General features: G+C 37.9%; 1 protein-coding gene across 50 annotated transcripts in view; it reads right to left on the bottom strand.

Moving 5' to 3' along the window:
* Window positions 1–4032: 4032 nt before the first annotated feature.
* Window positions 4033–22541, bottom strand: part of MYCBP2 (MYC binding protein 2) — a 286856-nt gene continuing 268347 nt past the window's right edge. For all 50 annotated transcript variants that reach the window (XM_054252281.2, XM_054252282.2, XM_054252292.2 and 47 more), the window contains 10 exons: window positions 20980–21081; window positions 20009–20137; window positions 19515–19647; window positions 17829–17932; window positions 16529–16717; window positions 15640–15747; window positions 14237–14446; window positions 11253–11360; window positions 10470–10635; window positions 4033–4864 (listed from right to left, as the gene is read on the bottom strand). In XM_054252281.2, coding sequence (XP_054108256.1) covers window positions 4749–4864; window positions 10470–10635; window positions 11253–11360; window positions 14237–14446; window positions 15640–15747; window positions 16529–16717; window positions 17829–17932; window positions 19515–19647; window positions 20009–20137; window positions 20980–21081 — 1365 coding nt within the window. In that variant the 3' untranslated portion in view covers window positions 4033–4748. The remainder of the gene's footprint in view (window positions 4865–10469; window positions 10636–11252; window positions 11361–14236; window positions 14447–15639; window positions 15748–16528; window positions 16718–17828; window positions 17933–19514; window positions 19648–20008; window positions 20138–20979; window positions 21082–22541) is intronic.

Below are 22541 nucleotides of genomic sequence, written 5' to 3'. Positions count from 1 at the left end.
GATTGTGTGGTTAGTATGAGACATTAATCTTTAACCTTGGCTTTTATTTTCTTTCATAATTTTTCTTCACTGTAACTCCCTCCAGTATATCTTTTTATAGCCTTGTTATTTTTTTCCTAAGCTACCCTAAGACATTTGAGAAATGAAGTGATAAGTAAGTCATTTAAAATGTATTACCCTCCCGTGTCAGGCAAGTCCTCTAGGAAGCAGATGCCAAGATGAAGTCAGAGTGCAGAAAATCTGTTGGGGTTAATGCCCATGCAAGATGAAGTGGTGAGGGAGCAGGAGTGGACAAGGAGAGCCATTAGACTGTGATGTAGGTCTGGCATCTAGGAAAGAAGAGAGAGAAGGGAAGGAAAGATTGGGTAGGAGGAGCCTCCGGCTGCAGGGCAGCTCTCTGGCAGTCTCAGTCAGCCTGAGTTCTTATGGAAGACTGTCCACTCAGGAGGGCTGCTTGGGCAGAAATGCCCAGGCCCAAGAACCCCAGCTGAGCTCTGTCACAGGCTGGGGCTTCCCTGGAGGAGTGTGGCATTGGGTCATATATGGGGGTTATTCCTGCACGTGTTAAAGCTGGAGGCTGTCAGCTAACTGGACTCCTTGAAGTAGGGCCTCCCCTGAAGGGACATCTGGGTGGAGGTACCTCCCAATGATACTGCACACTCTTGGAGGCATATGCTGTCTTGTCTCCTGTGCAACCTTGCCCATACTACAAGTGTCCTGTTATTACAGGTTGAGCATCCCAAATTCGAAAATCTGAAATGTGAAACTTTGAGTGCCGGCATGCATGACACCCAAAGAAAATGCTCACTGGAGCACTTTGGATTTCAGATGCTCTACTGGCAATGCAAATATTCCAAAACCTGAAAAAACCCCAAATCAGAAAAACTTCTGGTCCCAAGCATTTTGGGTAAGAGATAATCAATCTGCATTTCATAAATTAGTATTTCTTTTCATAGAACTAGCAGTAATGTAACAATAATCGCATGATGTGATAGAGCTTGGGCTTTAAAGCCAGAAAGCTGTGAATTCACATCTCAAGATTTTTTTTTTTTCTAAAGCTCAACTACAGCTGGAATCTAGTGCAAATAATTTATTTCTTTAAACAGCCAAAATGGGATTAATAATGCTTTACTCCCAGAGTTGCTGGGTGGATTAAATAAAATGCCTAAATTCAGTGCCAGCCCTTTAGGAGGTGTTGAGTAAATGTCCTCTCCTTTGCTCTCTCTTGAATAGCTTATTGCGGAATGAAGCACTTTTGTGCTTTATTTCATTTGATTTAGATTTGGCATAATTTGTAATAAATTGAGATTTTAAAAGGTATGTGGCTGACTCAAGGCCACCCAGGCAAAAATGAGGCAGAGCCAAGGCTTGACTTCAAAGCTTCTGGTTTCCTGCCCAGCACTTTATGCACTGTTGCTAGTTTCCAGGAAAACGAGCTGCAGTGTTCTGTCATACAGCCAATGGCAGAAACACGTGATGATAGATAGGTAGAATATGCTGACACAGGGGGCAGGGAGATATATTTTATCAATAAGCTTATTGAGGCTGGGTGCAGTGGCTCACACCTGTAATCCGAGCACTTTGGGAGACCGTGGCAGGTGGATTGCTTCAGCTCAGGAGTTTGAGACCAGCCTGGCCAACATGGTGAAACCCTGTCTCAGTAACAAAAATTAGCCAGGCATAGTGGCTCATGCTTGTATTCCCAGCTACATGGGGGCTGAGGCAGGAGGACTGCTTGAGCCCAGGAGGCAGAGGTTATTGTGAGCTGAGATAGTGCCACTGCATTCCAGCTGGGGCGACAGAGTGAGACCCTGTCTCAAAAACAATGACAAACTCCACCCCCCTACCAAAAAACAAAAACAAGTAAGCTTATTGATAGAATAGGGAGATTTTAGGCCTAAACAATCTAGCCATAATACTAAGAAAAATGGCTTTTCCTAGGCTTGAAAATATAACAGAAAAACAATTTCCTTCCAGAAAGATTAACTGACACCTACTATTGTGATTCTGTTTCCCGTCTTGCATGTTACATGCAGTGTTTGAAGGATGGTCCTTGAGTGTAGGATGACTGAGCTAAAAATGCCATGCCAAAGCCTCCCCTTCCTGTGCTTTGTCATAATTTATTCATTAGATGTTTATGTTCTCTGGTTTTTAGGTACTAGAGATCCTGATTACAAGTGGCTTCCTCGTAAATGAAGATAACGTAAAGTCACTGTGAGAATATACTATAGGGCTTTGTTGCTTTTATCCCTTTCATAACTTGAGATGGCTTTTTTAGCCAAGCCATCTCAATAGTTTCTTTCTTTTCCTCTACAGTTTACAAACGGAGTGATCAGTTTGCCAGCAAAGCTAATGGACACAAAATGGTATTCTTTATAGTTCTTAAGTGCTCATAAAGTCTCTTATCTGTGTGACATTCTCAAGGTTAGTTTCATTCTGTGGCCTGTGATTTTAAGTCAAATATACTGACAGTGGCCTCACTGCATTCTCCCCTCCAGCTTTTCTGAGAGTACATCTAAGAACGGCTTTAGTCTCTCTCTATCTACTTTGCGTTTTCTGGAAACATTTTCAGTCAATTCCAAGCCTGAACACTCATACTTACTGTTCTTTGATCATATTCTAGATCTTGCTACTTACATATTTCTCATGCCTTTCTCCACATCTCTGCTCCTTGAAATGCTACTTATTCTTCAGAATGCAGCTTAAACAGCCTCTTAGCTACACTCCCTTCCAAGAACAACAAAAGAAAAAACAATAATGATTTTTCTAAATCCTGAAGAATTTGGCTTGGATATTTTTTATGAAACTTATTAGAACATTCTGTAAAATAGGTACCCGTGCTCAGAACTGATCTTTGTTTTATATTTTAAGTTCCTTCAAGGCAAAGATTGTCTTAAATTTCTCATCAATGCTTAACACAAATGTCATTACATTTATCAGTAATTTCTGTATTGACAAATTAAGTTCTCTATTTCCAACAGCTGGAATTTAGAACAAAATGCAAACAAAACTTTTGCTAGTCTTGGCCAGGCACAGTGGCTCACACCTGTAATCCCAGCACTTTGGGAAGCCGAGGCAGGAGGATCACCTAAGGTCAGGAGTTCAAGACCAGCCTGGTCAACATGGTAATACCCAATCTCTGCTAAAAATACAAAAATTAGCTGGGTGTGTTGGTGCATGCCTATAGTCCCAGCTACTCAGGAAGCTGAGAGGCAGGAGAATCGCTTGAACCTGGGAGTTGGAGGTTGCAATTAGCCAAGATCATGCTACTGTACTCCAGCATGGGTGACAGAGTGAGACTGTCTCAAAAAAAAAACAAAAAAAAGCTTTTGCTAATCTGAGGTATGATGAGTCAACAATCAATTTGGCAATTTTGTGACTCAAGTGTCAAAAAGATGTACCTAAACACACTATTGTCTATAGAAAATGAATAAAAAATTAGTGATTTTATTACTTTACATAAAGTTCAAAAAGGGTTGGGGTGCAGTGGCTCACACCTGTGATCCTAGCACTCTGGGAGGATGAAGTAGGCAGATGGTTTGAGCCTAGGAGTTTGAGACCAGACTGGGCAACACGGCAAAACCCCATCTCTACAAAAATTACAAAATTAACTGGGCATGGTGCTGGCACACGCCTACAGTCCCAGCTACTCAGGGGGCTGAGGCTGGATATCACTTGAGCTCAGGTGGAGGCTGCAGTGAGGTGAGATCATGCCACTGTACTCCAGCCTGGGTGACAGTGTGAGATCCTGTCTCATAAACAGATAGATAAAAGCTCACAATTCTGCTAGTTAAGATAGAATTTCCTAAATGTTTTCTTCTGTCTCGGTATGAATACGTCTACCTACGAATGTATATATATTCATGATTTCTGCCCAGGGTTTAAGATTCCAACACTAAACCTCATTACTATTCTTATTTTCCCTAACAGTTATGAAAATTATAATTATGTTAGTACATTTCTGAGGAAAACTGGACTTTTAGACCATAAAGGTATTAAATTTTGTTTCTCAAACAACACCTCCCACAGCGGTAGACTTTATCACTGTATAAAAATGTACAGTGGGTTTATTGACATGTACATTCCAATATGTTTACAGCTGCAAGATAATGAGGCACACTCAGTATTGCACTTCATTAAAATTTCAGGCTCAAACTTAACCTAGAAGTTTAAATGAAACTGCATTTGTAATTTAGTAATTCTTATACAGGACAAACATTGATATCTTTATATACAGTGTGATACTTATTACATTTGTATGCTGTCCTAACACAATTTTTTTTTAAATAACAGTCTAGGAAATAATCCAGAATATTCCTCTTTTTTATCCCCACCTGTGATGCAATTGTACAGGATTACAAAAAGGCAGTATACAATAAACAATGATTATTTTTCTTTTTTTGCTTGAAAGCCAGCATCATTCTTAGTCCACTGACATGGCGATTCTTTTATATCAATTATCTATAAATGTCCAATGCTTCACAGGCCAATGACGGTAATGGCCACATGCAAACACCTCACAAGGTTGATGTCATCTGTTCAAAAGAAGATAAACGAAAATAATGGAGAAACTTTTCATAGCAAGAATTATGTACAAAGTATTTGGCATCCTTCTTGCACTGTGAATGGTTCATTTTCATGGATGTAAAAATGGTCCCGTCCTTATCCTGAGCAGAGTTTTAACCTCACCGCATCCTCATGGGGGATGAAGACAACTTTTCTCTCTGTAGACAAAGGATCTGAGTTTTCTAAAAAGTGTGGGCATTTCTGCACACTCCACATCCCAGAGCAAACTCTTCCCCAGTGGGTGGGTGAACGACATGGAGTGGACATTCGGTTCCTTCTAACTGCTTGCCTTTGGGACCTGTATAAATTTGAAGGAGGCAAAGAAAAATAATGTTTTAAGAATACACACATATGAACCTCATATAAATATAAATCACTGATAGGTTATTCAAAGAAATAACATGACAGTGATTATACAAATATAAAATTTAGAAATTTTTCTTCTGATCACAAAAGTAAAAATATTCACTATAAAAAAATTCAATATAACAGACATATGGAAGAAGTGATGGAGTCTCTTACTCACTATTATCCTGCCTAGGGAGAATCATTATGAACTACAGATCTTTTTCTATCAATAAATGCATCAGATATATCATATTAAAAGAAAGAGCAATGAACAAAAAAAGTCACAAAAAAACCTTAATTTAGTCTGGCAGAACATTATTTTTCTGAATAGAAAACAGGGAGATTTTTGTGTAGAATGTTTTTCTGTAAGTAAAAACAAATTTAAGTTTAAAGAAGCCATGTTTCCCTTTTATCTTTACTGATGAAAAAGCACACACTGGTAAAATGGGAAGGCCAATTATCTGTGTACTTTTAAAAATTACACAAATATAAACAATATTTGAGCATAAATTTTGAACATTTATTTGAATATTTGAACATAATATTTTGAACATTGTTAAAAAATATGAACAATATTATAAAATACAATGTGGAAGAAACACTTTGGGAAAGATATAAATTTGTTAATAATCAAAGTAGGTCTATAAAATGTACTAAAAACAGCATTTTAAAAAAGAAATGTGTTATATTAATGTGTTTCACATCATGGGTTTCCTATCATTTAAAAAAGATTTTTAGTTTCTTTAGAAACAAGGAGCCTTACTTGGTAATAACAGAAAAACACACCAGGCTTATACTTGACAGCAGAGTGCCTATTTAAGGGTAGATGGAGGAATTAGAACTGCGCATTAGTTTTCTACAGCTAGTTTTCAAAATAATAATTTCTGATTTTGCTTGAGAGAAAAACATGAGATTGAATGGAATGAGCTTACACTGATCAGTGAGGAATGATGTCTCATTTACTTTACCTTTTCTAGGTTTAAAAATATCTCTGACATAATAGAAGGAAACCATGAGGGATAAAAGTCTAGCATTTGTAAAGCTCTTCACTTGCACATATAAATACCCAATAAATGACTATTACCACTATTACTGAACAACCATAAACTGAGGCCTGATCTAGAGGAATAAAAAGTAAGTTCCATGTAAGAGTAAGACCAAGGCATGAGAGTAAGTATCAAACTGAAGACTGCTAATCTCAGACAGAGAAGTAAACTTCAGGTTAGAGCTAACAGGCATGAGTGGCAATGAGTGCCGCCTCAGGCAAATGCAGGCACAGACCCCAGGATGGGTCAGCACGGGAGGATACCAGAGGTTTGCTAGAAAGTTAATTATTCCTGTCAGAAGGTAGATCAGTAGCTCCCGCTACTGCACACTGCAAATCACACTGCACACTGCTGCCCACCCCACCAGAGGGTCGGGGAGAGTGGGCAGCATGGGGACACTCAATGGCAGATCTAGTTCAGAAATGCAACATTTCAGTGGTGGTGATGCAAACTGTAGTCCTTGTTTTTTTTTTTTTTTTCAAGGAAAAAATGAGTCATTTACTCAACAAGTATTTACTGCATGCATGGCTCCCATCTTCAAGGTGTTCGTAATCCAACACGACAGTGAGAAATAAAAATGGTGAAAACCAAACAAAACAAACACACCTGCAAACATCTGAGTGTTTACTACTGAGGCACTCACTGTTTTAGTCTATCAACTACTTAATCGTTTACAGCCATAGGAGGCAGAAACTGTTATCTTCATTTTGGATATATGAAACTGAAGTAAAATTAATTTTTCTGATTGCTAAATTCCTAATCTTTAAAATAGGCACAGCAATACCTAATTCATGGGGTACTGTGAAGAATAAGTATTCTGGTATGAGAAGGTAGTCAATAAATATTTTAGAAATAAATGGACAGAGGGATTACACGATGGTCTGAACGTTTTTGTGCCCCTCCAAGTTTATATACTGTTGTGTTAATGAAAGGAGTTAAATCAGCTTGCCTTGGGTAGATAGCAAAGGAAGGATCCCCAGAGAGCCCTGGAGGCCCACAGGTCAGTGCCTCATCCCCACATAACATAAAAAGCAGCCTGAGGAAAAAAAAAATCAAGCTGTAGGCGCCGATAAGGGAACCAGCCCAGGGTGCTGTGCCTGAAGACATGCTCACTGCTGCACAGATAGAAAAACCTTCAATCAGATGAAGGACAAGACCTGGCATAGAAATAGCATTGTCCTTTTTTTTTTAACCAATAATATGTAAACTTTATTATTATTATTATCCTTTAAGTTCAGTGTCCTTTGTATGGTCAGTACGCTCTCTCTTTTTGTAGGTATAGGCACAGTGGGCTCCACTGGGTTCCACTGGGCCAAGCTGAGTTATGCTTTCTCCAAGACAGCCTGCAGACTAAGTAGATTCCTTCCCTTTTCCAGTCCATAAAAACCCTGGACCCCAGCCTCATAGTGGGCATCCTGTTCAGGCCCCCCTTTCTGCTGACAAGAGCTTTCCTCTTTTGCTTATTAAACTTTTGCTCTAACCTCACCTTGGTGTCTGCACTGCTTAATCCTCTTGGAGGTAGGACAAAGAACTCCAGGAATTATCTCAGACAATGAGAGACTGTTACATCTTGGTGCACTGCTTAAGACTATAACATTAACACCAATGTTATGGTGTTAGGAGGTGGAGCTGTGGGAGGTGAAGAGGTCATAGAGTGGAACCCATGAATGGGATATGAATGGGATATGCGCTCTTCCTATCAATGAGACCCAGGAGAGGCCCCCTGCCCTTCCACAACAGCAAGAAGGCGCCACCTATGAGCTTGAGAGTTGGCCCTCACCAGACACCTTATCTGCTAGTTACTAGATCTTAGACTTCCTGGTCCCCAGAACTGTGAGAATAAATTTCCACTGTTTATACCAGTGTATAGTATTTTGTTATAGAAGTCTGAATGGATGAAGACTGATTATATAAAACGATGAGAAATAGTGGGGTTGAGAGTGGTTAGAGAATTGCTTCTTCTGTCCTAAGTAAACGGTACATGGCCATCTTCTCTACTCATATCCCTGTGGGATCTCTTTTATTCTATTCCCATTCTCTAAATGAACAGATGAGTTAGAGGAATGTGTGAGGCTGGGAGAGCATACCTCAATCTCAGAGAATGCTCTTAGGCCAGTTCATTAACCTCGCTAGACCTCAATTTTCCATTTGATAACAGGGATAATATCATCTACTTGTAAGTTGTAAAAATTGAGAAAATATGTGCAAAAATGCCCAGGACTGAGGTCCTTCCTTCCTTCTGCTGACTCTGGCTCCCTCCTTGGATTCCTTTGTGTTGACTCCCTGGTACGTGACTGTACCAAGGGAAGCCTGACCTTCCTCTCTCAGCTAGTACCCACCACCGTTTTCTCTGAATGTGGTTCATTGTTAACTTCCTTATCTTTAGCATTCTTGTCTCTTTCTTTTTTTTTTTTTTTAACACAGAGGAAAGTTTAAGTAAAATCTAGATTTTCCCTGATGACACCGTATGCCTTAAATCTTTCTCAACTGGAGGCTGGTTATCTCCCAAGCTCCTCTACGTCACATGGCTACAATGTGTGACTGATTTTCTCTTGGTTCCTATTCATTTCCAGACCACAACCTACAACTTTCATCCAATAATTGCGCTTCCCCCAAGCTCAAGTCATCTAGAATCATCTAGAATACTGCCCTTTCCATACTCCCTTCACATGCTGACCTCTAGCATATCACCCTCCCCTCCAAGCATGGCTCACATCTCTGTTCTGTCCATTATCCTACAAATCCTCGGCTCACATCATTCTGACCTTGCTTCTTTCACAGCCTGCTACGTCGACTTAAAAAAACAGTTATTGAGAAGAAACAGTAAAAAAATTTTTATTTGGCATGAGCAAATGGTAAAAAGTAGTCATACTTGAAAAAACTCTACTTACCTTTATTTTGAAATGGGTATGTTTCACATGGTTTAAAATCAAAATGTTAGAAATGATACACAGTTGGAAGCCACCTTCCCCAGTCTTTACCCCCATCTTCTCCTTGTTTTTCCCAATAGTTAATTAATATTATTAGTTTCTTATGTATCTTTCCAGGGGTTTCTTTATGTAAATACAAACAAATATGACTAGATATTCTCATTTTCCCCCTTTCTTACAAAAGGCAACATACTACCTACCCTGTTCTGCAATTTGCTGTTTGTTTGTTTGTTTTTTTTTGAAACAAACAGAGTCTTACTCTGTTACCCAGGCTGGAGTGCAGTGGTGCAATCTTGGCTTACTGCAACCTTCATGCCTCCCAGGCTCAAGCGATTATACTACCTCAGCTTCCCGAGTAGCTGGGATTACTGGCACCCATCACCATCCCTGGCTAATTTTTGTATTTTTAGTAAAGATGGGGTTTCATCATGTTGGCCAGGCTGGTCTCGTACTCCCGACCTCAAGTGATCCATCTACCTTGGCCTCCCATAGTGCTGGGATTGATTATAGGCACCAGCCACCCTACCCGGCCTAATTTGCTTTTTTCATCTGATACTATCTCCTAAAGATCTTTCCAAATTAGCACACAGAAACACCATCCTTATTCTTTTTTTTTTTTTTAACTGATGTGCAATATTAGCTACTACTGTACTGGATACCAGCATTTTAAATACATTTTTATTATCATAAGCAATGCTGCATTAATAACCCTGTTTATTTGCCCTTTTAAATTTTCCTTTCATTTGTAGCTATATCCCTGAAGAGGGAGTGCTGAAGGGTTGATACACTGGTAACTTTGAGAGGCATTATCGAGCTGTTTTCCAGGGAGGTTTGTCACTTGCACTCTGATAAGCAACAGATGGCAGTGTGTGTTTTCCAGCTTTAACAACATGGTATATTGTGTTGCATGTACTTGTGCATACATTCTCACTAATTTCAGATACATTATGTAAAATCCTCTCCTATGGTCGCACGGACCTCTCCTTCAACTTCTCTCACTTCCACAAAGCCTGGTACTCCACCCCACAGTTATTACCAGCCTCCTGTCCTCTTCCAGTATTTTCAGCTGCTTTTTGGTTTCATACTTGTTTTCCCTCAGCCTGGTTTCCATAGACAATCATTTCTCCTGTAATCTGAGTGGCTTGTTTAATTCCCTTGGCTTCCTCATGCTCACTACACTGCTCATTCCCAGCCATTCTAGATTAAATCACTTGTTCATTTCATGGCAATGGTTCCGAGCTTCATTTTAAAAAAATCACAAAATCCTTTTAAATGATTCTGTAATATTTAACTTCACATGACTTCTTAGTGCTGTCTTTTTACTAATCCTTAGTAGACTTCATTCTCACACCCCAAGAGATCTGCTCCGTCACAGCTAACTCCTCACTCATGATCATGAGCTTGCTTCCTACTTCACCCAGAAAGTCATATGCTTACAAGGGTCAAGGAATTCCTCTTGCTTCTTTAGGCTAGTTTGAGTTGAGTTTCTGTCACTTGAAACAAAGTGCTCTCATAGAATGTTTAAATAAAACTATACTGTATAGATCAGAATCGTGATTTTAAAATATTAAAAGCATACCTGCAGGACAGTGTGGTAGTTCTTCCTTAGGAATGCTAGTCATTCTTTGAAAATCATCATGACAAGCATTACAAAAATGTGTTGTTCCAAAACAGAAAAAGACAGCCACTGAACAGCAGTAGCGACATTTATATTCCAAAAAGTCTGTGCCATGTTTGGGACACATCTATAGGAAAAGAGAAGAGACAGACACAAGATCATAGTAAGACTATGTCAATTACACTTAAGACAGGCATATACATAGATAGCTCCTTAATTCGTATTTTGAGGTCATACGCAACTCCAAAAATTCATTGAAAAACTGATGATACGCATGTTTAAAAACTAATGAATAAATATGTGGCTTTGCCCAAAAGGTCTGGACAAAGATCCAAGTTCTAATTCCATTTCCATCATAATCTATCTGACTTAATAAACAAGCTACTTAATTTTCTTGTGAATGTTTTATGGCCTGTCAAATGGAAAATTAATAAAATTAACCTCTCTCATAATCTTTCAGATGTACTGTGAACATTTCATGAAAGAGGGGGAAACCTAAAGGCTTCACTGTAGGTTTAAGAAACTAAGAAAATAAGTAAATTTATTACATGGTTTAAGTATGGTGATCATTTCATGGAAGATGAAATTATAAAATATCACCCAAAGAAAATAATATATATGAAATGTGAAAACTTATACAACATAGAACAAATATCAGAAAACACTCAAGAGAAAGTCTGATTAACATTCTCATCATATCATTGTTTAAAAAATAATATGTTTGTAATAAAATGTTCTGCATACCTGAGCCCTGGACACATCAGAACAGGCACCGCAAATGAGCTCTCTGGGATCATAATCATCCCCCTGTCCAGCCTCAGCATCGCAGCGAGCTTCGCCACCAAAATATGCCTGTGGTGAGAACACATCTAGATTACAGCAGGAAAAAAAAAAAACTCTGGCATGGGAGATACAGCATGGGCATAGTGGAAGTAAGATCAAGGGGTCTCAGAAAATACTATCGTCTACTAGACCATCCCTTGAAATGCCAAGTGCACGTCCATATTGCTGACAGTAGGGTGGATCAGGGTAAGAAATAAAGCTATTTCTTCTTTCTTTTTCTTTCTTCCCCTCCTGTTTTCCTTTCTTCCTTCTTTCCTTTACTTCCCTCTTTTCCTTTCTTCCCTCCTCTCTCTCTCTGTTTCTTTGAAACGGGGTCTTGCTCTGTTGCCCAGGCTGGAGCACAGTGGCATAATCATGGCTAACTGCAGCCTCAACCTCTTGGGCTCAGGTGATCCACCTAACTCAGCCTCCGGAGTAGCTAGGATCACAGGCACATACCACCACGTCTGGCTAATTGTTTAATTATTTGTAGAGACAGGGTCTCCCTATGTTGCCCAGGCTGGCCTCAAAACTCCTGGGCTCAGGTGATCCTCCTGCCTTGGCCTCTCAAAAATGCTGGGATTATTGGCATGAGCCACCATGTCTGGCCTAAAGCTATTTTGATTCTCAAATGGATTCACACTTAAAGTAGGGATGATTTATTTGTATTTGCCCTGAGCAGAGAATAAGTGAGGCCAAGAAATTGGGACAATCTGCATGCACATCATGTCTCATAGTGCATGGGATTGGGAATAAACAAACTGAGTCAACATAAATCTGTTATCTATACTAGAAAAACAGGTCCAAAGACAGGATCCATTGATGCAGAGGTTATAAATGGTCGTTCACCAGCTAAACCTAATCCTGGACGTATTTCAGTTTGTCTTGGAGACTGTTTATTCCAGCTGTTTCACTTTTCTATATCCTCTGCTTGGCTTCCTAAATACTTGACTGCTACCCTGTAATAGCACAATATTCATTTATAATGTTTAGTACATCAGACACACAGAAATATTTTATTATTTGTAATTATACAAGTTTCATAAATGTACGCTATTGGGTGTGCATGTATTTTTCTGCCTTTCTGGCTATCATTGCTCTACTTAGATATCCATTCATCCTCTGTATTTTCTTTTTGTTACACTGGGGGACTCTGCACCTTTCTCGTGTAGTCATTCTTTCACTCATTTATTCATTCTCCACTTAACTTAGTATCTAATAAGTGCTAAGTATTAGAGATGGAAAAATGAAAAAACATAGTCTTTGTCCTCATGGAACTTATGAAGTAGGGCAGAGAGATAGGTGATCCAGTAGTCATGATGCAGAATAGGGAATATTATGCTAGATGCCTGCAAGATACTGAAATCATGTGGTGGTGGTACTGATGATGGTAGTGAGATGGGGGCATGTCAGACGAGGTGAAATGAGCTGAAGCCTGAGGTATGACAAGATGGATTAGGCTCTGCATGACAGCATGTGTGTATAGGGATGGGGGTGGCAGGTCAGAGTAAAATGTGCAGGAGGAGGCAGAGAGGAACATTCCTTGAACAGCAATGGCTTGTGCGATGGCATGGAGGTGTCAGTGGGTGAGCAGACATGGCTGAGTTCGGGGAATGCAAGTTATTTGGTATGTTGTAGCAAATGGAGAACAAATGGTAGCATCTTGGGAGATGAGACTGGAGAGGGAGACTGGGCTAGAGAATTAAAAGTAGAAGAATGACACAATTAGATTTTACATCTAGAAGTATAAAAAAAATTAGCAGAAGTTAAGTGTAAGGGATGCAATGTAGGATTTAGGGTTCTATATCTGTGCTCAGGAAGAAGGCTACTGTAATTAGTAAAGAAAATGAGTAGGGTTGCTGGAGATGTAATGGAAAGAAAAAAAGGACTCAAGAAAGATCTGGAGACAGAATTGACAGTATTTTGTCAATAAATATCAGAGATTGATAGAGTCATTTTTTTTGTTTTTGAGACAGGCTCTCACTATGTCACCCAGACTGGACTGCACTGGCACAAACATAGCTCATTGCAGCCTCAACCTCCTAGACTCAAGCCATTCCCCTGCCTCAGTGCCACCAAATAGCTGGGACTGTAGTCACACACCAACCTAATTTTTGTATTTTTGGTAGACAGGGTTTCACCATCTTGCCCTGGATGGTCTCAAATTCCTGAGCTCAGGAAATCCACCCACCTTGGCCTCCCAAAGTGCTGGGATTACAGGTGTGAGCCACTGTGCCCAGCCAAGGTTGATGAATATAATACCTGACATGTGAACTCTGAAGTATGTGTGGGAGATCCAAACGTCTGCTACACAGTTGGATATTTGTATCTAAATCTCAAAAGTTTTGGAAGGTCATAAAGGTATACATGGTAGGTAAAGGTAGAAATTAAAAGAGGTCACCCAAGGTAGATATTTAAAAGAGGTCACCATTAGGCAAGAATGAAGCTCTGGGAAAACAAATATGTAAGGGGTAGGTTAAAAAAAAAAAAAGAGAGAGAGATAAATCCAATGAAGAAGTTAAAGATAAATGACCAGAAAGGAAGGAGGACAGAAAAAGAGGGTGTTGTCCTGGAAGCCAAGGAATTAAGTTTTAAGGAAGAAACAGTTAGCAGAGTCAAGTAAGAGGAGCTTATTCAAGAAGTAATTGCATTGGGCAAACAGCTTATTAAGTAGCTTGTAAACAGAAATACTGCATGTTTCAGAAAGTTTGTTCAGGTTAAATAAAGAATCCACAAACAAGTAAACAAATTTTACTGGAAACACTGGGAAACATTGTACCAAGTGATCTTATTTTTAACTTCAGGCTTAAGATGGAAGAATACTTAGCTATCATTGTAAATTCGAATTCTTAATCATACAGGTAAGCTCTAGTTTTTAAAACTTCTCAGTATAATTTATAACATACCTTTCTGCACTTGTAGCACACATAATATGCATATCTGTTCATTGCATAGCCAGCTGGGTCATTATAAAACCTCACACCAGGAGTTGTGATAGCTTCACTCTTATGCAGACCTTCATATTCCAATCTCATTAAGGCTTTTCTTCTGACATCCTCATAGAGTTCTTTTATTGGATCAAGTAGGTCTTTTAGTACTATGTGATTTATTTTGTTCTGCAACAAAAAATGAACATTCTTTAGCAGAATCATTTATTAATCAACTCAAGAAACATCTAGTATACACCTAAGTGCCAAGCTTTGTACTAGAAGATAACCAGATAGTACACAGATTCTAAATCAAATGTCATTTGAAAAATATCCTGTAAAGTCTTTAGAAGTCCATGTTTTCCTAAAAGCAGAGAAAATGGGGCAAATGGAGCACAGAGTGTGAAAATTACATTTCATTAGCTTTACGTTTCCTGAGTCTGAAATATATCTCCTATTGCCCTAGCTGTTGTGGAAATAGTTACCTTGTTGCCACAAATAAGACACGCTCTGTGTGTGTGTGTGTGTGTGTGTGTGTGTGTGTGATGGTTCCTTGAGGGGAGGGTAGAATGCCAGGTGACAGAAGTGAACAGGTAGTATTTGCTATAAAACCTTCATGTAGCTATTAATATAAGTGGCACCATATGATAGGGGAGAGTAAAATACTATGATCTTTTTGATTATTCCTCAGTCTATCTAGACAATGACTGTGCTAAGTCTTTCCATATTATACCTTTTCTATTAGTCTGCAAATATGAAGATAAGAAAATAGGGAGAGCTTAATAGAACAAAAAAGGACAGATGAACTGATAGAGAAAGCACTGCCACATTCTTTAAAAAGAGCTTTTTGTTAATCATTATTAGCTTGCCAAAACAACTTCCTACTTGCTGACTACCTATGCAGAGATGTGTCAAAATGCCAAAAATTTTCTCCGTGTTTTAACTAAGCTCTAAAAGAATCTGTTCTGGTGGTACTGAAGGTTCTGATTTCACTCTTTAATGGCAGGTATCAGTATCTACAAACACCAGAGGATCATTCTTTTTGGTAGCCATTGCTGTGTTATGTTAACTGAGCTCTCTGGTGGTCTGAAAGTAGAGATGCATGCCCTTTAATGCCTCAGGACGTTTAAATGAACTTTCTCATGAAATACGTTTAACAGAATGTAACCAGTTTTAAATTGACAATTACTGTTTTGAGATGCATTATAACAGAGAGATTATATTCTCAGGCTCCACATGAATGAGAAGGGAAGAAACTTCTGGGGGTTAGTGCATAAAAAGTAAACTGTAGAGGAAACCAAGAGATATTGACACATGTTTATTTTGAAAGATGAAAAGAAAGACCAAAAGAAATAGTACATGATTTCAGATTCTTTTCATACCTTGCAAATGGGACAAGATATAAATCCAAATGTTATCCTTGGGCCAAGCCATCGATTTTCTAAAACTCGCCGACAGCACTGTAAGTGGAATACGTGACTACAATCCAGCTTAAATAAAAAAAAGAAAAGGATGTAAGCAAATATAATAATGATAAACACTTGAGTGACTAGGAGATTATTTACTACAAGGTACTACTTAAAGCAGTGAAGAAAAAAAATCATGAAATTTACTATAATGAAAATTCATTGGGACACTATTACTAAATTTCATTATAGTAAGTTGATACGCTATTAACTAGGCCTTCAGCTTCTACTTTTTACCATTCACGTATTAATGCCACCTATATAAAGTAAGCCAGGTTAGGAAAAATGTAAACTTATTCAATTTTGTATCTCAGGGAAAGAAGAGTAAATTACTGATTTATGATCTTGTTTTAGAGAATATTATTATCTTGGAATCATGAGAACTGAAAATGTAAGCAACAGGTAAAGTTAAAAAAACTTATTTCGTGCACAATAACTTCTATTACGTATGTATCATTATGTTTAAGTCAATCATATAATGTTATAAAAATACCATTCTGGATTTTGGAAATTAAGAAAAGCCTTAGATATTGGGGGATAATCTAATTATTCCCCCCCCTTCTGAACATTTTATCCATTCTGTTGATTACAGAGGCTCACACAAATCACAAATTAAAGCTGAGCATACAAAATAGGAAGCAGAACATAAAGAGGCAGAATTTGCTCCTCAGCCTGGTAGATGCACAGATTAAAAGAAATTTTTCCCTAGTGATATAAAAAAAGATTTCAATCCACTGTTTATTTGACAAGTATATTCCCCATGTTAACGTCTGGATACATTTAATACTTTAAGAGCTGAGGCAACCTGAATGGCTGGTGCTGCCGAGAGCGCTTCAGTGAAACATATCATGCACATGTCATCGGCATCTTGCTTCAGGGTTGTGGCACTTTTATCACAGCCATGTAGACAGGGCAGACAGTGCTCTTCGTTTTTAACACCCCCGCATGGATGGCCACAAGGATGCGTCTTACTACAGGCTATCTTGGCATATTCCTGTCAAAGGTGAATTACAATGTTACGCAAGTATTTTTAAAAAACATTTATTTATTGTACTTTAAGTTCGGGGGTACGTGTGCAGATTGGGCAGGTTTGTTACATAGGTATACACGTGCCATGGTGGTGGTTTGCTGCATCCATCGCCCCGTCATTTGCATTAGGTAATTCTCCTAATGCTGTCCCTTCCCAATTCCCCCACCCCGTTATTCCTCCTAGCTTCCCACGCCCCAGGCCCCAGTGTGTGATGTTTCCCGCCCTGTGTCCATGTGCTCTCGTCGTTCAACACCCACTTATGAGTGAGAACATGCGGGTTACAAATATTTAAAAAGGCACACATTCTGGTAATTTTCCCTATTATATAAATTTCCAAAGATTATTTTCCCACAGGAAGTATCTATGTAGGCCAAGTAACAACAAAGTAAAGTTATTAATAATCTTTGAATATAAATTAGGCTTCTTAACAAAGTCTTTTTTTTTAATGAGATTTTAAAGAATACCACTCTCTATAAAGGGAATGCTGACAAGTGAATTGTAATTTCATATTTGTCACCATGCACAGCTATGAAGCAAAGAGTTCCCCAATGTAAAATTTCCCAGGTACCACTCCCCGTATCACCAAAACGGGGATTAAAAATAAAACAAAACCCAAAACAGGTACCTCTCACTCTCTGAGCATATCCACATTCTTACTAAATGAACTGAGAAACTAAAAACATTTGGACAACATGGAGTATGTTTATATATATTCAAGACTAAAGAACTCTCAGATACTGAAAATTTATTTTAAGGAAATAAGTGAGTAACATGTATAAGAGGTAAAGGAAATACAGTTAATAAATTTTTAACTGTTTCTAATACAAAAGTAGACATTAAATATATATGATCATGGTTACTGAGAGACACTCAAAAAAAGTGTGGTTTGGGCTTGCCAGCCTTATTTGACCCATTCTCCAACTTTGGTAAGGCATTTGATGCTTCACGTAAGTAATACACTCATTTAAAGGCTGGATTGACTCAGAGCCATAACTCTTATCTACATGAAGTAAAGGTGTCACAGGGGAATATGGACTACTGCTCAATGGGATGGCCTGTCTCACTATATACTCACCTGGCAATCTGCATCAGAACAAACACTGCCAACAGCAGATAACTCTGTTCCACTCCTGGAACCACAGAAGCGACATGCTTCTGAGCTACTTGTGGTGGGTTTGCCTAGGTTCAAGCAGAAAAATAAAAATCCTTCTTATAGCTATGTTTTCTACATATTTTAACAGAACTAAATTTTAAAAAGCAAACTAGGTTTGTATTAGCTGCTGACATTGGGAAATTGACAGTTTTAGAACTGGAAGTTTCTAAGTTGTCCTTACTATAAAGTAAATAATGATAAAAAAGGAAGAGGAAATTAATGACCTATCTGAAGACAAATACATTATTGACTAATATATTTTTTCAGTAAAAAAAACAGACTAGACTTTTAGTCAAGTTACCAGACTGAGCAGATGTGGCAAGCCCCCAACTCCAAATGCACAGCACCATAAAAACATAACAACCAAAAATTAAATAAGAATACACAGAAGCTAGGGAAATCTTTAAGTATCTTTATATAACAAAATCATAAGACTTAGTAGAGAGCCTATCATCAGAGTATGAAACTTGAAAAACAGAATTCCTGCCTCAGGAACTCTGCAATTTTAAAAGGAATGTCAATATCTTTCAATATTTAAATTCAACTTAGAGAAGAAACAGAATCCATAAAACAAGAACAGAGCAATAAGAAAAAGAACATGAAGATTTGAAAATTACAGACCAAGCTGATTTTTAAACACAGATATAAAAATCTACCTATAACTAATATATTGAATTTAGCAATATTTATAGAAAAATCTATTTAAAAAGGACAGTTTATATCATGACAAGGATGGTTTGACATTAGAACACGTATTAATGCAATATACAGCAATGACAGATTATAGTAGGAAGAAATCAGCTATGAGAAAAAAAGGTCATGCTCTTACAGCATGAAAAGTCACCCTAAAATTAAACTTATTCAGATTTATACCTAACTCCAATATTGGAAGTTTCTATCAGTCAAATGGCAGACTATAGATGTGCTGAAAATTGAGAATTTATAAGATTTAACATAACTTTGAACTAGGACTATACAAGATTTACTTTTAAAAAAAAGCAAAATGAAAACTGTTTTAGAGATAAAAATAAATTTGACATACATAAGTTACTTTTTTTTTTCAAAGTCATCTCTATTCATTTTGGTTAATTATTTTATTGCTATCAATGGAAACAGTACCATTCACAAAACATTTAGAAGCATTAGGTCTACAAAAGCCTCTAAAAATACCACAAAATCATACAACCTTATAATAAATGGAGATCTTAGTGATCATCTAATGTAGTAATTTTTATTGTGGGGCAACAACTAACAGAACTAGAAGATGATTATCAGTATTAGTATATTTTATCTATGGAGCCCCATTAGTTGTGACCCTCTCATTTTATAAATGGAGTTAGTGAGTTCCAGAGAGGTTAAGTGACCTGCTTAAGGCTACAAAGCTCATTAGTGGCAAACCAGGTTTCCTGACTTTGAGTCTGATGCTCTCCCCACCATGTAACACTGTATCTGTTTAGTAAATATAATAACGTAGGCAGTAATCAATGATGTCATAATTAAACATCAGAACATCACTCAAAATTATTCACAGTTCAGTTATAATGAATTGGCATGGCTGAATCTTTTTTGTGGGTTTTAAGGGCATGGCTCCATCTTTAATCCTTTTACCTGTGTGTTCTCGGAATTCTACCATCGCCTTCATTGTTTTAGAATCTGCTAGTGCCATCAACCAGAACAATTTGGTTCTACCACAACCTTCATGTAGGTCAACTTTTATAGCTTCTTCTTCTTCTTTGAAGACCTATTATTTCATTAAAACAGAAAAAAATATGTTTATCACTCTGAAAGAGGAAGTATAAAATTTAATTATTCAATAATAATAATAATAATGACTTTCATTTAAGCACCCTAAGAAGTTTTGAATATTTCCAATCTTCTCTTTAATCTTCCCAGAAGTCCTATTTTTGTAAATGGAGAAATTAAGTGTTTCTAAGTATAAAACAACTTGCTATTTGTAGTGGATAAGGGAGACAGCTGCGAACACAATCAAGGTCTTTGATTCCAAAGTCCACTTTTTACCCCCGACTACAGCAAGCCTCTTTCGCACATTTATTTCAAAATTCACTGAACATATTTTATGCTCCAGAGACAAAAACCTTCACCTGTCTTTGATGAGTTTTGGTTCTTCGATGAAGATGAAGGAATCTGTCACAGTCTGTACATAAATTTCCACAGACGTTGCATAAAATGATTGCTGCAGTTTCACCATCATCATGGTTATCACACATAGGCTAAAATAAGACATTTCCACATGTTACATTAGATTAACAAGAACGTTTCAGACTCTCAAATTGAACGTAGTTTATTTACAAAAATAAATGGCTATTCTAAAGTCTATTAAGAATTTAGAATTTGAATGTTAAACAGAATTATTATGCATGTACATAACTACAAAAATCTCTCAAAACTCCAAATCCAGTGATTAATGTGATATGCAGGTTCAATGATTAATACAATGAACATGTATACTTTGTTACTTAGAGACTTAAGAAATGTCTTCCCCATTATATATCCAAACATTCTGTATGCCACAGGAATAAACTGTTTATTTTTGAAATTTGAACATTAATAAGAAAATGCTGAAAGGGCCTATATAAATTTTCCCTTCTACTGAACTTGAAGATAACACAAGCAACATGACACACCACTTGTTCACATATATACTTAAGTTTCGGAACAAACTTACACTTAATTAAGTGTGTATGGTGTGTCATGTTGCCTGTGTTACTGCTTTGTTTCCTTCCTACCATAAGACTGATTACATTTCAGTAAAATATCTAGTCACTGAATTAGACTCTGGCTAAAAACAAATTTTGGTATGATGCAAACATGACTCAGAGAAGAAGAAAGCTCTTATAAAAGAGCTTAAATAAAAGCCCCTGAAGTTTCCATATACTATAAAGAAGGGACTCTCAGTGAAATAGACTTGGCCAATGGGACCCAATCTTTCAAGAGATCCACTAACTGTGAATGTTGATGTGTGTGTGTGTGCACGCGTGTGTGTGTGTGTGTGTTAAGCTAAAGCTTACTACAAAGGAAAGCAAGAGAAATGCTTACAAAATTCTGATCTTACCATTTGTTTTTGTTGTCCATCCTTTCCCATCCATCTCCCCGAGGAGAGACGATCTACGTGGTCCTGATCAAGAACACACAGGGATGCTAGAGCAAGCCAGAGCTGTTGAAAGGGAAGGCTGTTACACTCCTGAATTTTTAGGAAAGACTTATGAAATGCTGACTGTGACACATCACAACAGCTCCATAAATGCTGGCTGATTTTGAAAATACATAGATACGCAGTGGCACTCAAGTTTTCCTGATGTAGTACCAGGCATACACGATCACTGCCATATGTGCCATGCACACAAGGAGGCACTCAGGTATCTACAGAACAAGTCACTATTTCTTTGATGAACGACCCTGTCTTCTGAAAAATAAAATTATCCTTTATTGATCTGTAATGTAAACAACATATGAATAAATGAATTGGCATATTTAATATTTACCGTACTAATGCCTTCTGCATATTTTCCCTTTAGTATCATCTGACTGAAGTATTAAATGCCAGAGAAGGTGGTACAGCAACTGCTAAATTGTGTACAGTCCTATGAGTAGTTAGGTGCACATTAAATCCTTCTAGATAAAAGTTCCTCAGAAGTCTTTGTTGTCCCAGAAGCCCTAACACTATACTTGGTGCACTTTGTCAGAAATACATAAATGTCTAATAAGCTTTAGAAAACTGTTCACAAAAATAGGTCCGGGTGCAGTGGCGCACGCCTGTAATACCAGCACTTTGGGAGGCCAAGACAGGTGAATCACCTGAGGTCAGGAGTTCACAACCAGCCTGACTAACATGGTGAAACACTGTCTCTACGAAATACAAAAAAAAGTATACAGGCGTGGTGGTGCACAGCTGTAATCTGAGCTACTCGGGAGGCTGAGACAGGAGAATTGCTTGTGCCTGGGAGGCGGAGGTTGCAGTGAGCCGAGATGCCGGGCAATAAGAGAAAAAAAAAGAAAAGAAAAGAAAAGAAACTGTTTTCAAAAATAGTTAAAAATGTCTGAGGCTTAAAGGGTAAACTTCAGTTTTACATAGAATGATATAGTCCCTCATGAATGAAGAAAATGATTTAACTAGCTCAACTCTAAGAAGTGCATGTGAGTATCATTGGATACAGAGAGCAAGAGATGTTAAAATAGGTACAGAAAAATAGAAAAAGACAAACAATGCATGCAAGGAGGAAGGGGAATGCAGACCGAAAGAAAGCAACGCATGAGTGGTGGGAAAGGATTACTGTCAAAAATACCTGCTGCAGGTCACGTTCAATAGCAAGATAGCATAGATTGACTTTTTCTGACCTAGGGAAATATAGTTTACCTTCTTTTTCAGATTTCTGAGGACTAACCTAAGCAATTTTTACCAGCATTAATTTCTTCCTAATATTGTCAGACTGCCCTGCTTCAAGAAAATCTCAAATCTCTTCTGGAAATATATGGGACATGAAATCCAGTAGGTTAAAACTTACTATAAATGTGTCATCTGAAGAATGCAATCTCATTTTCTCAGAGATTTCTACCCTGACCCTTCCCTGGACAAGTACTTTTTGCTTTTTAGAAGTAAAGCCTATAAACCCTCTA

Source organism: Callithrix jacchus, chromosome 1 (genome assembly GCF_049354715.1).
Source record: "Callithrix jacchus isolate 240 chromosome 1, calJac240_pri, whole genome shotgun sequence".
Taxonomy (NCBI): Eukaryota; Metazoa; Chordata; class Mammalia; order Primates; family Cebidae; genus Callithrix; species Callithrix jacchus.
This window is presented reverse-complemented; position numbering and strand designations above follow the sequence as displayed.